General features: G+C 41.1%; 4 protein-coding genes across 6 annotated transcripts; 2 read left to right on the top strand and 2 right to left on the bottom strand.

Annotated features, from left to right (window-relative positions):
• Window positions 1–19: 19 nt before the first annotated feature.
• On the bottom strand, window positions 20–1,180 carry LOC117571887 (crossover junction endonuclease EME1). Of its 2 annotated transcripts, none has more exons than XM_052005630.1 (2): window positions 241–1,180; window positions 20–118 (listed from the first exon to the last, which is right to left on the bottom strand). In XM_052005630.1, the coding sequence occupies exon 1, from the start codon at window positions 1,159–1,161 to the stop codon at window positions 259–261; it is 903 nt and encodes a 300-aa protein (XP_051861590.1). In that variant the 5' UTR covers window positions 1,162–1,180; the 3' UTR covers window positions 20–118; window positions 241–258. The 2 variants fall into 2 exon arrangements, with proteins under 2 accessions (XP_051861590.1, XP_034110241.1); XM_034254350.2 differs by having other exon boundaries at window positions 85–181.
• A 150-nt stretch (window positions 1,181–1,330) lies between these two features.
• On the top strand, window positions 1,331–1,763 carry LOC117571891 (H/ACA ribonucleoprotein complex subunit 3). The gene is made up of 2 exons (XM_034254356.1): window positions 1,331–1,471; window positions 1,537–1,763. The coding sequence occupies exons 1-2, from the start codon at window positions 1,418–1,420 to the stop codon at window positions 1,675–1,677; spliced, it is 195 nt and encodes a 64-aa protein (XP_034110247.1). The 5' UTR covers window positions 1,331–1,417; the 3' UTR covers window positions 1,678–1,763.
• Window positions 1,385–2,605, bottom strand: LOC117571889 (transmembrane protein 223). Its single transcript, XM_034254353.2, has 2 exons — window positions 2,094–2,605; window positions 1,385–2,038 (listed from the first exon to the last, which is right to left on the bottom strand). The coding sequence occupies exons 1-2, from the start codon at window positions 2,494–2,496 to the stop codon at window positions 1,746–1,748; spliced, it is 696 nt and encodes a 231-aa protein (XP_034110244.1). The 5' UTR covers window positions 2,497–2,605; the 3' UTR covers window positions 1,385–1,745.
• Window positions 2,606–2,985: 380 nt separating this feature from the next.
• Window positions 2,986–13,017, top strand: LOC117571885 (activating transcription factor 7-interacting protein 1). 2 transcript variants are annotated; one of them, XM_034254344.2, is made up of 5 exons: window positions 2,986–3,149; window positions 6,728–6,886; window positions 6,948–9,987; window positions 10,050–10,441; window positions 12,166–13,017. In XM_034254344.2, the coding sequence occupies exons 2-5, from the start codon at window positions 6,775–6,777 to the stop codon at window positions 12,609–12,611; spliced, it is 3,990 nt and encodes a 1,329-aa protein (XP_034110235.1). In that variant the 5' UTR covers window positions 2,986–3,149; window positions 6,728–6,774; the 3' UTR covers window positions 12,612–13,017. The 2 variants fall into 2 exon arrangements, with proteins under 2 accessions (XP_034110235.1, XP_034110237.1); XM_034254346.2 differs by lacking the exon at window positions 2,986–3,149 and adding an exon at window positions 5,733–5,809.
• Window positions 13,018–14,458: the final 1,441 nt, after the last annotated feature.

Genomic DNA, 14,458 nt, shown 5'->3' with positions numbered 1-14,458 from the left:
TGTCATTTCAAAACTTTAGCTTAGTAAACTTTAGATGTATACATGCTCTCCTATTCCTAACTTTTGGTAGAGCTGCAAATGCTGCTCATTTTCATTGAGTATCAGATTAATCTTGCTTCTTATTTTGATTCGTGTTTTCGCGTTCATAATTGTTTCACAGATTGATTTATGTAAATAAAAACTATACTAGTTGACTTTAAAAATGTATAAATAACTTTTATTTTACAATTTTGTACTTACTGAATTCGAGGATGAAGACTATATTAAAGTGTTCGGATCCCTGGTGTTGTACAAAGTGTGCAGCTTGGTGCTGAGCACATTGCCAATCCGCCTCTCCGACTGCAATGGCTGAGGTCCATTGCTTCGCTTGATCTTGATGTCCGCCAGCAGCTGGATTGCATCTTTAGGATCGTTATGAAAGTGCTCCAGCAGTCGCTTAGGACACGGGTACTGGGCTATGATAGATTCAGCTACTTCCAGCGTGACGAGTGGCAATCTATTTAGATGCTGCTGCCAGAGGCGACCAAAGCCATGTCCTTGCTCCACGCGCACACATTGTTTGTTGTCGTTGGCCAGATACTTTTTGAAGCTGCCGAGTATCACCTGACGCTGCCGCTTGAAGGGCGTCTCAGCAATCGCTTTAGTGTAGCGCTGAAGCAGCCCCAACAGCTCCTGGGCATGGGGCGGAGGCAGTTGCTCCACTTGCAGCTGTTGCAGCAACTGCAGCTCAATCAATGCATTTGCCTCGTTACCACGCAGTCGCGGCACAATCACTGTGAACTTACTGTTGGATATGGTGAAGGCTTCATGGAGTTGGACTCCAAGGCAGCCCAGTTGTTGTTCCTGAAATTCCCGCTTACTAAAGATTTTCAGAACTTGTGGCTCCATTTGCCAGGCATCGTCCAAAGCAGCTGAGCCCGCCACAAAGGTCTGCTGGCCCACATTACGTTCCCAGAGAATACAATTCCTTGCCGGCAAACTGCGTATTTCATATTTTAAATCTGTGCTATTCAGCAGTGCAATTAATTCCTGGCCCAGGGAATGCTGTTGCAGGCCGGTGTCCAACACGAGACGCACATATTTCAGGCACTCGCCGGGTCGGATACGTTTCTGCTGCTCCTTGATGGCTTGTTTTTGTAATTTATCCATCTTGTTTGCCATTTTCAATTAAATAACGCGAAAATCGAGCGCCAACTTGGACAAAAACAATAGGAACAGTGTTGCAAACTTACGTAAAAAGTTCCATTTTCCAAGCAAATGATTCCAGCGTTCCACTTACGATAGGTAGCTAGCTATCGATAGTCTGTCAAATGTTTTTCTTTTGCAGATTGGTCACACATGTTTATATGCACGCCACACGTGTTTATATTTTTAGAGAGAAAAGACGCACAGCTTTATAGAATTCATTTAATTCAAAATGTATCTCATGTACACAATTAACGAAAATGGCGAACGCGTCTATACGCTGAAAGTAAGTGGCACCTTGCCGAACAACAATTAACAACTCTAATTAATATATGTTTAAATTCAATGTAGAAACGCACTGAAGATGGACATCCCACCTTGTCGGCACACCCAGCGCGTTTCTCGCCCGAGGACAAGTACTCGCGTCAACGCATCACCATCAAGAAGCGCTTTGGACTGCTGCTCACTCAGAAGCCCGAGCCCATCTATTAAGCTGAGGCAGTAGTTTTAAATTAGCTTACATGTGTATTTACAAATAATAAGATAATCAATAACAATAATCAAATGCGTCGCTTCAAGCCTGCAGTGTAATCAAACAATTGGGGGTTGCGGAACTCGCCACGCATGTCCAGCACATAATAAAGCGACTTATTTTTCACCTTGATCGGCAACTGGACGCGTGCCAACTCACGGGACTCCTCTGCCGAGATGCATTTGAGAGGCACAGTCATAATGCGATTGCGATTAAACGGACCATAGGTGACAAAAGAGACACTTTGTCCGCCTTTTCGTAGAATTAGAAATCTCACAGAACGCAGCGTAAACATCCAAACAGCAAACAAGATGCCATAGCCTAAAGACGCTCATTTTAATGATATTTAAATGCGAACTTAGTACTCATAACTTACCTATTAGAAAACTGCAAATGGTTATGCCATTCTTATACTTGTTCTCGCCCAGATTGATACGCTGATACCATTTCAACTCCTCGCCTGGCTTCTCCACAACTGGGGCATCCTTTAGCGTGGTGAAGGCGAAATGCGATAAATATGTCCAGAACACAAACTGACAAACACCGAAGAAGTTTAGCATATTGTAGAAACGAGGATTTTCGTACTTGAACAGCATCACATCCTTCGTCACATTCGTGCTCATATCAAAAGCAGCTCGAGTTGATTGAGCTCGAAGGGGCGCCGTAATAACCGGCAATTTGTGTGTTATCGCTGGCACGGTACACCTGAGGTTTTGCAAGGTGTGGCGCTTAAGGAAATTGGCACCTTGTCGCAGTGCAAAATTAAGTAAATTGCTCATTTTGATTGATGAATTTGTTTCTACTGCATTTATTATAAAACCAAACTAACCTAACAAATAGCCAAACAGCTGTTTTTGTTTTGTTTCTCGTGGTCGCTTGCAAACGAACTGGTTTTGTTTACTGAGGCCAGGGCTGGTGACGTAGTGAACCAGTATTGCAGAGCAGCGAACATCCGTGCTTGAGGTGCAGCAGTCATCCAAATTTTAAATATTAATTGCTATCACTTATGTTCTTAGATTTTAAAATTCATATTTTAGTTATTTCATTAAAAAAATTAACCTTTACTTAGCCAAAAGCAATCCGATAGTATATATAATAAAAGTGTATATTATTTCTCCATACCTGCAGTTTGCATTTGTTTTTGTTAGCTAGCAGCAGTTAAGTTCCGTAGCGAACTAGTTGTGGCTCTGTGGAATCAAGAGTTGTTCAAGTGGTTCATGGGACGCCACAATTGTTGTTGTCGGTTCAGATTTTAGTCTGCGTTTGGTATTCCAGTTGTTCAGGGCGGCAGTCCACAGTTCGGTGTAAACAAATCCACAAAAACCGTTTAAATTGTTGAATATTTAATTATAAATATATATAGCATGTTTTAAGTATTGTATTTTAAGCCTTTTACGTGAAATAAGACTAAAATCCAGAGGAATTCCAATCGGTAAGTCTATAGATAAATTAATTCAGATGTAGATACAGTGCGATGACTTCCATCAATGTCGTATAAGAAGATTGTTATTACTATCGTTTATAGACTAACTATAAACAAGTTTTACATAATGGGATATATTAGACATAATGAATTTAGTTTTATATTTCAGATACATAGATATATATATATATATAAATATGTTTAATGAGTCCTCTATATTGTTTGTTTTCGTTTTTAGGGTTGTCAAGCGCTGGTAGTGCAGCAACCCACAACATCAAACAGTCCCAACATTATCGTGCTTCTTTTGCGATGCAAACATTAAATGATAGTTTTTGTATTTTATGTTTGCTGCCCTGACCTTGTTGAGATATTTTTTGATATTTTGATTTGTGCGTATAGTAATTTGCTGGCGATGGCAACTCTAATTATGTATATATATATATATATGTATATGAAAATGGCATGTGGGCGATAATTGCATGCATATATATCTACCTGCATATATGTATGAATGCAATTTATATCCAACATAATGTCAATTGGAGCCACTTGGCAGCCCTACAAACATTAAAATGAACAAACACAAAACTACTTTGTTGCCCCGCTTTATATTGTTTACTTTAGCGCTTGACACACTCTGCACGTGATGTCTAGGATCGTTAGCGTCAGCAAACATATCGATAAAGTTAAAACCTTTCGACCCATAGATCCGTAATACTCTATGGAGTATATAGGGTTTTTCAACCTAACCTAACTTTACATCAAAATCGATACGTAACCTAAAAAGAATGTGAATGCGCCGCAAAATTATATACACACGTAATATATATACATACACACCTTGTTATACACACACATTGCCACTTCAGCGAGCGCAAGCTTGTGTGTGCGTATTTGTATGTGTGAGAGCGAAACAGATATAATAGGCATATAACTCCCAAAACAGGTCTGAACATATTTTATGCTAAATGCAATTGTACGCGACATTTTATATTGGAATTCTGTTTTATATAATGCTTGCAGAGCATGAATAAAAAAAACCAAACAGATAAATTAAAAAAAGAGAGAACAAGACAAACAGAGAGAGAGGAAGAGAGAGAGAAAAATTTTGGTAGAGCGCATAAGAGAAACTGAAACATAATGTTAGATGTTCCGAAATGAAATCGAAGTACAAAGACTTGTTCATCCGATACTTCAGAATTATACGACTATATTATAAACTTAAAGCAGCCAATATGGCTGCCGACGCCTCAATTCGTCTGTATGTGTGCTTGCGTCTGTTTTAGTTGTTGCTTCTTTCTCGGTGTGCTGCTGTATTGTATCATTATTCCATTCATTCGGTACGCCTCGTTGTTGTCCGACAACCAGCGACTTTTCACGAGCGGTCTGGTAACACTTTTTTTACATCTAATACACACATAAACATATAAGTATGTATGAACATATAGTATCTATTATAGTACATGTACATCTGTGCTTAAGTGCATATATTTTTTGTACCGCGTGTAAACATCCAACAGCGTGCCCCCCTCTCCGCCACCCCAATTAGCTTACGCTCTTGGTAGCTGCCTCTCTCTCTCTCTCACACACTCTCCCGATACCAAACCGGTATCCTGTCGAAAGTCCTAGGCAAATACTCCAAGAAATAAAAAAGTCCTCAGTTGCAGATCTTAGGCCCTTGTCACTTCATTACTCTTCCCCATGGCCCCCCTCTATCGACGTTGTTGCTCTTATGCGTCTAAGCCAAGTTGGCAGCATTTTGTGTGTTTTATGTGATTCCGCTGCTGTCGCTTGTTCTTCGCCTACTTTTTCTTTAATATCATTCGAAAATAATAATTTAAGATAGCCATCCCCCCTTGCTCCCATGGTCGGTCATACAATGTAGCCTGTATCGTTGTCTCGTTCCCACACATAGCGTTATGCATCACGCTTGTTCGCTCGCACTGTGTACAGCGTTGCTCAATTGTTGAAAACGAATTTACGGCAGCTTTACGTTTTCTGCCGATTTCTGTTGTTCATTTTATTCAAACAGAACTGTTCAAAGATCCCCTGCAGTAGCAACCGCGATGTGTGATTGTTTCAACCCCCTGCCCCTGCCATTGAACCCCCTAATATTGCAGAGTTGCCAGACCGTTTTTCAAAATCGGTTTAAAATGCGCTTTGATTATTTCGCTCGATGTATGAAAATAATGAAATTCGCATTATTGTTACAGTTTGTTTTGGCTATAGGTACACAAACACTCACACATTAACACATCGAATGTGGCTAGGGGTAAGCTTTGTTGACATTTTAAAGATGTGAAAGTTAATTTTTGTTTACTATTTCGGAAAGTAAAATCTTATCGAGCGTTATCAAGTCAATTTACAACACCCGCGCCCGTTCCGCCTAGTAATCAAACCTCACACTCTCTCTCCCTCTCTGTCCCGCTAGCGCTTCGCTCTCAATCTCTGTAGTACTCTCTTGTGTTGTACTTTTTCTCTTGCTCTCTCGCTGTCAGCTGGTTTTTTGCGTTCGCGTTTCGCGTTCACTTCGGGCAGTGTTTTAGTGTTGCCTTGAACTCGCTAAGAAATCTAGTTACAACAATTGTTTTTGATTTCTTCGAGTGTACATAAATCGTATTGTATACAAAGTTAAGTCACACTGTAAGATGTTAAACAGTTCGTTGATGGTTCGTATGTAGCTTTATCTCTTCACTATTTATCAAATTATGTAAAAATTGTAGGGTACTCGCTTCAACATAACCTCACATTTGTTAACACATATCGACGTTGAGCCTTAAAAACGCTATATATCATATGTCGACATAGTACGACATTTCGTCCGATTTGTCCAGGTTGCTTCGTCTTCATGTTCTCTGGTTTATCGCAAGTTCTTGCTGTATGCACGCTTATTTCTCTTGCCCGTTTGCTTTGTGTTTGCTTTTCTGCTGCAGTCATCTTGCTGTAGCGACCGCTGTTTCTTGTTGTTGTTGTTGGTGGCGTTGTTGCGTACGAACGAACGAGCGAGCGACCGAAAGACAGAGCAGACCGACCGCCCCACTGTCTGGTAGAGCGCCAAGCACACCGGTTAGTTAGGTAGGCACAATAGATACATACCGAAACCGAAATAGCGTCAGGCGAAAAGTCGTTGTCGTTTTTATATATTTCCGATTATTCGAGTTTTTGGATAAAACATCGAACACATCGTACTCATTGCTAGCATTTAACTTTTTTTTTTTTTATAATACCAAAAGCTTTTGAATAAAGTGGAGTAGGGGGTGTTGGGTGCATTAGGGGGTACCGTTCAAGTAAGATTAACCCACAAACATTTTACCTAAATGAAAAAATTTAAAAATGTCATTTCCATTAACATTCATAGTTATTATTTATTCCACTATGAAATTGACAACAAAAGCTTTCGCTGAGCTTTTGATATAAAGCTTTTTGCACGAATATAATGCTTAAAATAATTGAATTAAAAGTAATGCGAATTTTAGAAAATGAAAGGTTTAGCTTAATAGTTAAGGTCACATAGGGTTGCCACTTTCGTGCTTAGTGTTGCCATAGAGTCACATATAACATACATACAATACTCTTGTCGCCCACAGTTCAATGTGTTACAAGTGAGCGTTGTATCTAAAGTTATCGCCTAAAAATGATGGAAGTAACGCAAAAGGTTGAATTAAAAGAGTTGCCAACCGAAGATGAAATAATGCGAAGCATTGCTGCAGAACTCGACGAGGAGGTTGACAAACTAACCAACCCTGGTATGTGACAAATAAGCATTAATCGATAAATATGCTGCGAACAATAAAAATCCCTTTGCAGACATTACATCGCCAGTGGGAAGTCGTAACTCCGTGGATGTGGATCTGCAAAATGGTTTGGAAACCGACGAGTTGGACAATGGTATTGAGACGACACCTACAAGTACCGAAAGTATTTCCAAGGACTGTGAGGATCAGGCTGCTGCTGTCATGGGTTTAAGCAAGGAGCGTGATGCAGGCAGCGATCTGGATGCTTTATTGGATAAAATAAGTTCTATTGTGAACTGTGATCCAAAGGAGTCGGTGGAAGAGGAGACTAAAGAAAGCTGTGCAGCCTTGGAGGCTGGATGCAATGAACAGCATGCTGGGGATATCGATAACAAAAAAGAATGCGAACTTGCTATCGATAACACAGATGCAGCAGTTATCGCTACTGAAGAAGAACAAAAGGAAGAAGCGCACGAAAAGAACGTGGATGCTGAAGTTCATGAAGAAAAAGTCAAGGATTTGGAAGAAAAAGAAGATAAGCGAATAATTGCAGATCCCGTGGAAGACGGGACTACGGAAGCAGAAGAAAATATTGTGGATAGCAAAGAGGAAGCTAATCAAGTGAAAGCAATAGATAATCCTGAAGATACGTCTGCAGCTTCAGATGTTTGTGAGACAGATTTAAATACCGCCAATGATGAGATCTTTATGGATGCATTGGAAACCATATCCAGCTCTGATGAATTTGATGCAATTCCAGAAGCAAAATCCAGTGCTATGAAGGAAACAACAAACGGTTTAGAAGACATTACCTCTGACGATAGCCTTGAGAAAAATAATCCCCCTGCTGAAAAGCCTATTAAAGAACCATCTATTATTGATCTAGACACACTGGATGAAAAGGCCAAAGAAAACACTGCGGGAGATACTAAGAAGGCTATGGAGGTTGATGCAATCAAAGAGAATGTCGAAGAGGATGCAGAGGAAGTAAATGAGCACCTGGAGAAGGTTGATGCAGTAGAATTGACGGCAACGGAAGAATTGCGAGATGATGCCATAGATGACATGCTCGTGGAGACGGCTGAAATGTGTGAAGCCATAGACGAGCAGGCCAAAATTGAGGCAAAACCCGAAGATGCCAAGCCGAAGGACGGTGAAGATCTAGTCAAAGTAGAAGGGGACGATCTGCGACCGAATGAGACAGTCAAGATAAATGGAACAGACGATAAAGTGGATGAGCAGAGCTTGAACGAAGTTTCAAAGAAAGATGAGGAAGAAGATGATGAAGTCATATTTTTTGAGTCCATTGAAAAGACAACAAATGAAACTGCAGCTACAACAGAGACTGCTAAGGACAACCCCAAAGCAGACGACGAAGATGTGGAAGAGGTTAAGAAAGATGTTGAAGTGGTGCTTGTGTCAGAGGATGAGGAGGAAGTGTCGGCGCCAGTGAAGCAACTCGCTGAAGGGGAGTCGAGTAAAAAAACCGACACAGCAGAAAAAACACTTCCCAAAATCGATGTAAAATCCAAGTCGAATTTACTCGTCGATAACTCCGACAATGCCTGCGATCAGTTTGAGAAGCAACGAGCACAGGAGAAGACACCTCCGAAAGTAGGACCTGGCGAGAATAGCAACTCTAGCAATCTGCTGCAACCATCACAGAAAAGTAGCGATGAGATGGTAACTGAAGTCGAAGCCGAACCCGAAGTAGAAGCTGAAACTACAGTTGAGGGAGATGAGGGCGATGTGGAAGCCGAAGAGGAAACCGAGGAGCCATATGTGCCGGCAGTAAAGCGTATAAGACTGAGCACCGATGACAAGCCGGAGGCTAGTAATAGTTCCAGCTGTACAGCCGAGGCAACAACGTCCACTAGCAATATTACAAGCACCTCTAACATAGCGGACGAGAATGAACATCAGGCTCAGCCCTTAGTTGCCAAACGGAATCACAGCCCCTCAGAACCAAAGGAGGATATACCAAGTAAAAAGCTCAAAACGGATGACACCGATTCGAACAGTTCCTGCGACGGCAATCTACAAATCGATTTAGATGCACACGATAATACCGAAGAATCAGATACGCCAGCAGACGTCACGAAAGAGAAGATTAAAGAGCCACCCATCGACCTGAAGCCCGCACCGGAACTCAAGAGCGATGTGAAACCTTTTCGATTGGATTTTGTACAGAAATTCGGCAAGAGTTTCGACAAAATGACGCGTTGTGATCTCGAGGAACTGGTGCTCCAGAAGATCGTCGAGTGCATGCTGGTGAAGAGCGAGTTTGCTGAGATCCGGCGTCAGGTGGACAAACAGGAGGTGACCCTGGCCAGCTACAGACGCAAGATCGCCGAAGTATCGAAACAGTTTCTCGATCTGGAAACTGTGCACAAGCGTGTGCTCAAGGATCTGGAGACACGCAACTCACAGTTTACAGCACCGGTACGCATCACACGTGCCGTCGGTCTTCAGGTGGGTATGGCGCTGATGAAGAAGCCCAGCGAGGATGCGACACGCAACCAGGCTAGCCACCATACTGCAGGCAGTATGTCAGCTCCAGCTACATTAATTTCCAGTACCGCGGCAGCTGCAACGTCAGCGCCCTCAACGAGTCAGCCTCAAAAGGCAACCACGTTGCCTAAGCCGGCACAACGGTCGCCACTGCGTGGCATGACCAGGGCGGCTCCCGTTATGCAGCATCCGCCTCCGCAGCAACAACACCTACAGCAACAACATCAACAGCAGCACCAACAACAACAACAACGCTCGTCGTTGACCTACAACCAAACTGGAGGTAATGCCACACCGCCCGTGCGTCGCGGCTGCATGCAGAAAGTGACGCCCCAACGCCCCGTGAACAACTCAACTCCGTCTACGCCCGGACCAGCTGGCATGCAACGTCTGCAGACCTCACCAGGAAGTTCTTCCCGCATTTATGCTACGAAGCACACCGGCACCGCCGCAACTGCTTCGGCTGCCGCACCGACAACTACGCGTCCCCGTGGAGTCGTTGGCAAACCCGGTTCTACCTACATGTCAAACAAGCAGCTCGTACAACAGCAACAACAACAGCAGCAGCAACAACAACAGCAGCACCAACAATCACCTTTGCCGTGAGTAAAACTCGATGCATCCCCGAAAGGAAACCTCTTTAACCTTAACTCTTTTTTTTTAGCGTACGCATTGGTCGCACTCCTGGCAAACAGAATAATGTCAAGTCCCGCCAGATGCCCATTGGTGGCGGCACGGTCTCTGTGCCCATGTCAAATACCGCGGCGGACAGCGCTGGCGGTAGTTACGGTCAGCCCAGTTTGGCGCCAGCTCGACCCAAGGAAAAGGCTGTCATCGATCTGACCGACGAGGATGATGCGGCTGCTGCGGCCGCAGCTGAGGTCACCGCTCGCCTGCGTCAGAATCCAAATGTGGGCATCAAACGCAGCTCGCAGTCACCTGCAAGTGGCCAAGGAAGTGCACGTCCAGTGGCGGGCAGCGTGGTGCGAGTGTCGCCGATGAACGTGGGGCGCGGTAATGTCGTTACCAGGCAGATTTTCAACAACAATTCAACAGGTAAAATTGTCAAGTCATTAATTAAGCTTAAGCGATCGTGTGCTGGCTTTTTACAAAATTCTGGTTATCACGGGTATTATGCGCGTTGTATCAGCTTATTAAAGGAAGTAAGAAATCTGCAGTCGAATGTGCAAATTTACTAAAAATATAGTATACCTGTTATATTGATATGGGGCTACATTCAAGAGATACTATAGAGACTCCTATAAGACTCCTAGAAAGTAGGCGTTTTTGCCCATAGCAAAGGATTTCTTTAATAACTTCGACAATTTTTATCTGATCGCAACCAAATCGGAATCACAAAGACTATAGTTATTATTGTACAAATATACCTAAATTCGCGACTCTAGTTTTAAAATAACACTGGTTATTCGAGTTTAGTCAGTTTGTGGGGGCGGAAGTGGGCGTGGCAAAATTTGAAACAAACTTGATCGGCCTGCAAACATAACAAGTGATGTCGAAAAAAATTTATAGCTCCATCTCTTATAGTCTCTAATATCTAGGTTTTCACCTGTATTTTGAGGCACGGGCCTGCACGAAAACAAACTCTTTTTTTGAGAGGCCCGGCCCGGCCGAACACGAAACTTTTTCACCAAGGCCCAGGCCCCCCGGCACGAAACTTATTTATACATATAAGGAAATTTAAAAGACATGCATTTTATATATATAATATATATAAATATGTGAATATATGAATGGTTTGTCGCAACATATTTTCTATTTCAAAAATTTATCAAATCGATAGTAGTATCAATAAGCAATTAAAATGCGATAAATAGCGGTTCTAATTCGAGAAAAAAAAATAGCGTGATCAAATCAAAATTGTTTTCAGGCCTATTTCGGGCTTTTACGGCCCGGGTCTTTTTGCTAAGGCCCGGGCCCGCACGAATCTTAACTTTTAAGGCCTGGGCCCGCTCCGAGCCTGTGTAAGCCCGCGGACCACGAAAAAAAGCCCAGCCCGGCCCGTGCCCACCTCTAGACGTACATAGCTAGATCGTCTCGGCTGTTGGCGCTAATCAAGAATATATATGCTTTATAGGGTCGGAGATGCCTATGGGTGGCGGCAATAAAAAATCGTGTAAGGCATTTTCTCTTAAAGAGAAATAGCATTAACTAAAATTTTGGACTCGCAAGACTGGATATAAAATTTAAAATCAAAAAAATATTGCAGCCAAGTCGCAATAACGTATGCTTGGGATATCTTCGCCATAGAAATAAGTAATGAATGCATAATAATAAGTAATAAGCAATAAGTAATAAGTAATGAAGGCAAATGTTTCAGTGGTGTGGACATGTATTTTTTGTTTTTACGATTTTTATATCAAATGTAGGCATAGAACGGTTGATAAAAATGGTCACACTAATATGTGTGGTTTGCGAAATATATAGGTTTTCTGCACGTGAAAAATTTCGCTCATTTGGGATCGTGTTCTGTCAAAATCATTTTGTATCGGTAACATAATTTAACGTTATTTAACATAATTATGTTAACTACATTTAAGAATCTATGTACATAAGTTTATCGTGTTGTTTATCGATGTGCTCTACTAAAAGTCAGTTGAGTCTTGAACTCTTGAACCAAAGCAAAACGTCGTCGCTTTTAGCAATAATTAATTGTTTATTAATGAATTTAGTCACCGCCCAGACCTGATGTTTATAAAAAGAGCTCGTTGTGCATCGAACAGATTGTAAAGTACTAAAGTAATTTCTAATTTATTTTACAGGTCAACGCAGCTCGGCTGGAGCTAATGTCACAATGCAGATTCGATCGGAGAACACGCCGCCAAATCCAAGTCGCCTTCGCTTCTCGCATCCTGCACCGCTGCCGCTGGCTCCTGCGCAAACCTTCCATCCCGACTGGAAGTTGCCCCCATCTCGTCCCGTAATTCGCATCAGTTTGCACGATACGGGCATCGTCATTTCGTGGACGCTAGAGGATACGGGCAGTCGGTTTGCCGAGTGTGTCACGTATCAGATCTACGCCTATCAGGAGACGATCAATGAGCCAAGCACCGATTCGTGGCGTCATGTGGGCGATGTGAAGGCCATGCTGCTGCCTATGGCCGTAACCCTGAATCAGTTTCAGGAGAATCAACGTTATTTCTTTGCGGTGCGCGGTGTCGATGCCCACGATCGTTATGGAGTATTTAGTCTGCCCAAGACGTGGTAATCCACTGTCTGTTATTCTGTTTTATTTTAAGTATTACAACGCTGTCTAGTATCTTATATTTTATTTTTTTTTATTTATTTTAATAATGTATCATTTTATTTATGTATCCCATCAATTAACCACTTCCACTCCCAGTAACCATCACAGATACATAGATTAACATATTTGTTCCTTAAAGATCACTCACTCATGGGCAGCTGTTAATTATAATATTCGCCTTAATCCTAAGTTAGTCCTAAGGCAAGTGTTGATCTATATTAGCCATTTGGAAGTTGAGCCAATCGTACTCAAATTTTAGCTATCGCTTCGACTTCATAGACATTAAACGCAACAACACGAATATGTTAATAAGTTGTAATTTAATTCTATATTTTAAATAAATAATTCACACTGAATAAATATCAAATGGATAAATCAAATTTGATAGATATCTTGCATTAAAAGTTTGGATTAGCTTATCTAGCATTTCGATCGCGAAACTACGTTGAGAAAATACCCAAATACTACAAAGGGTAAATAGTATTTTAGTATTTAAAATACACAATTCGGTCACGCTGAGCGGTAGACCTGGTGCGTTTGTATCGATAGCTACACACCATGTCTCTATTGCCATACGATTCCCGAAAATTGTTAGAGAATTAAATTTTAAGGTCGACTGTTTTCTAGTCGCCTTTAAATAAATAAATATAATTATATACTACAAATTATTCAAAATATCTAAAAAATAGCAAATTATTTTTGTGAAATAGCCAAAATAACAGGCTCCTGCAAATTGAGTGGTTTCCCGTTTTAGCCAAATCTGGCTAGAAAATACCTAAGTTGGCAGCACTGCTTTTAATGTATATTAATATATATATTTTCCGCTAGATCTAGCGCCAGCTAAATAGCTGAACTGACAGCTCTGTTAAGCACTCGACGATTGATTTTATTTTTAGCACGAGTTGAGCACGAATAGCAGTGCTGCCAACTTTTGAAAAGCAAAAAAGCTGTTTTTGACGGAAGGAATGGAGAAAAAAGCTTAAAAAAATTATAAAACAAAGCTAAAAACAAATGAATCAAAAAAGAGAAAAAATATCTACAAAAATAACAATTTATTAAGTTCATTTTTGTTTAGAAGATACAGATTTCCATTATTTTATCGTTATCTTCTTAGTCTGTCTCATTTGCGTATGACATATTAGTACCTATCATCTGCAGATATTTTACAGGCACTTCATAGTCGACGCAGCATTTTCCCATCCTTCGCAATCCGTTTCTCTATACTAAAATAAAAATGAATAGAGTATATCTTTTGCTTGAAATTAACATTTTACCTTATGCTTAAAATGCATTCCTTAATTTAGATTTAATTAGGTTAAGCTGGATATTACCGCGTATGACCAAGGCAAGCACAATATTTGGATGGCCACAGTTGCTAACTCAAAAAATCTGCTGTTTTCACAAGAATCTTTACAGTATAGCACCTCAAACCAAAATTTGTTTGTGTTGCTGATGTTGGCCCACTTGATCGAATTGAAATGGAAACACTAAGCGAGTGATGACATTAGCGTATTTCGAGAAAAATAATCGATACGCCACCACATTTTCTGAAAGTGACTATCGTAAAGCTGCCACTTTTCCATATTTTATACTTTTTGTACTTTTGTGTTAACAACACAAAAAAAAGTTGGGAAAAAGCCAACTCAATCTCTAAAAAAGTCAGAATTCCCGCAGCACTGACGAATAGTTATAGTTGAATGAGTAATTTTTTTTATATTTTTGCAAAATCATTGGCCAGAAATAATCTGCGGGTTTATTCAAATTTCTCATAAAAATATAAATATTGAAATATACAATAATGTTAAAGT

Source organism: Drosophila albomicans, chromosome 3, assembly GCF_009650485.2.
Source record: "Drosophila albomicans strain 15112-1751.03 chromosome 3, ASM965048v2, whole genome shotgun sequence".
NCBI lineage: Eukaryota > Metazoa > Arthropoda > Insecta > Diptera > Drosophilidae > Drosophila > Drosophila albomicans.
This window is presented reverse-complemented; position numbering and strand designations above follow the sequence as displayed.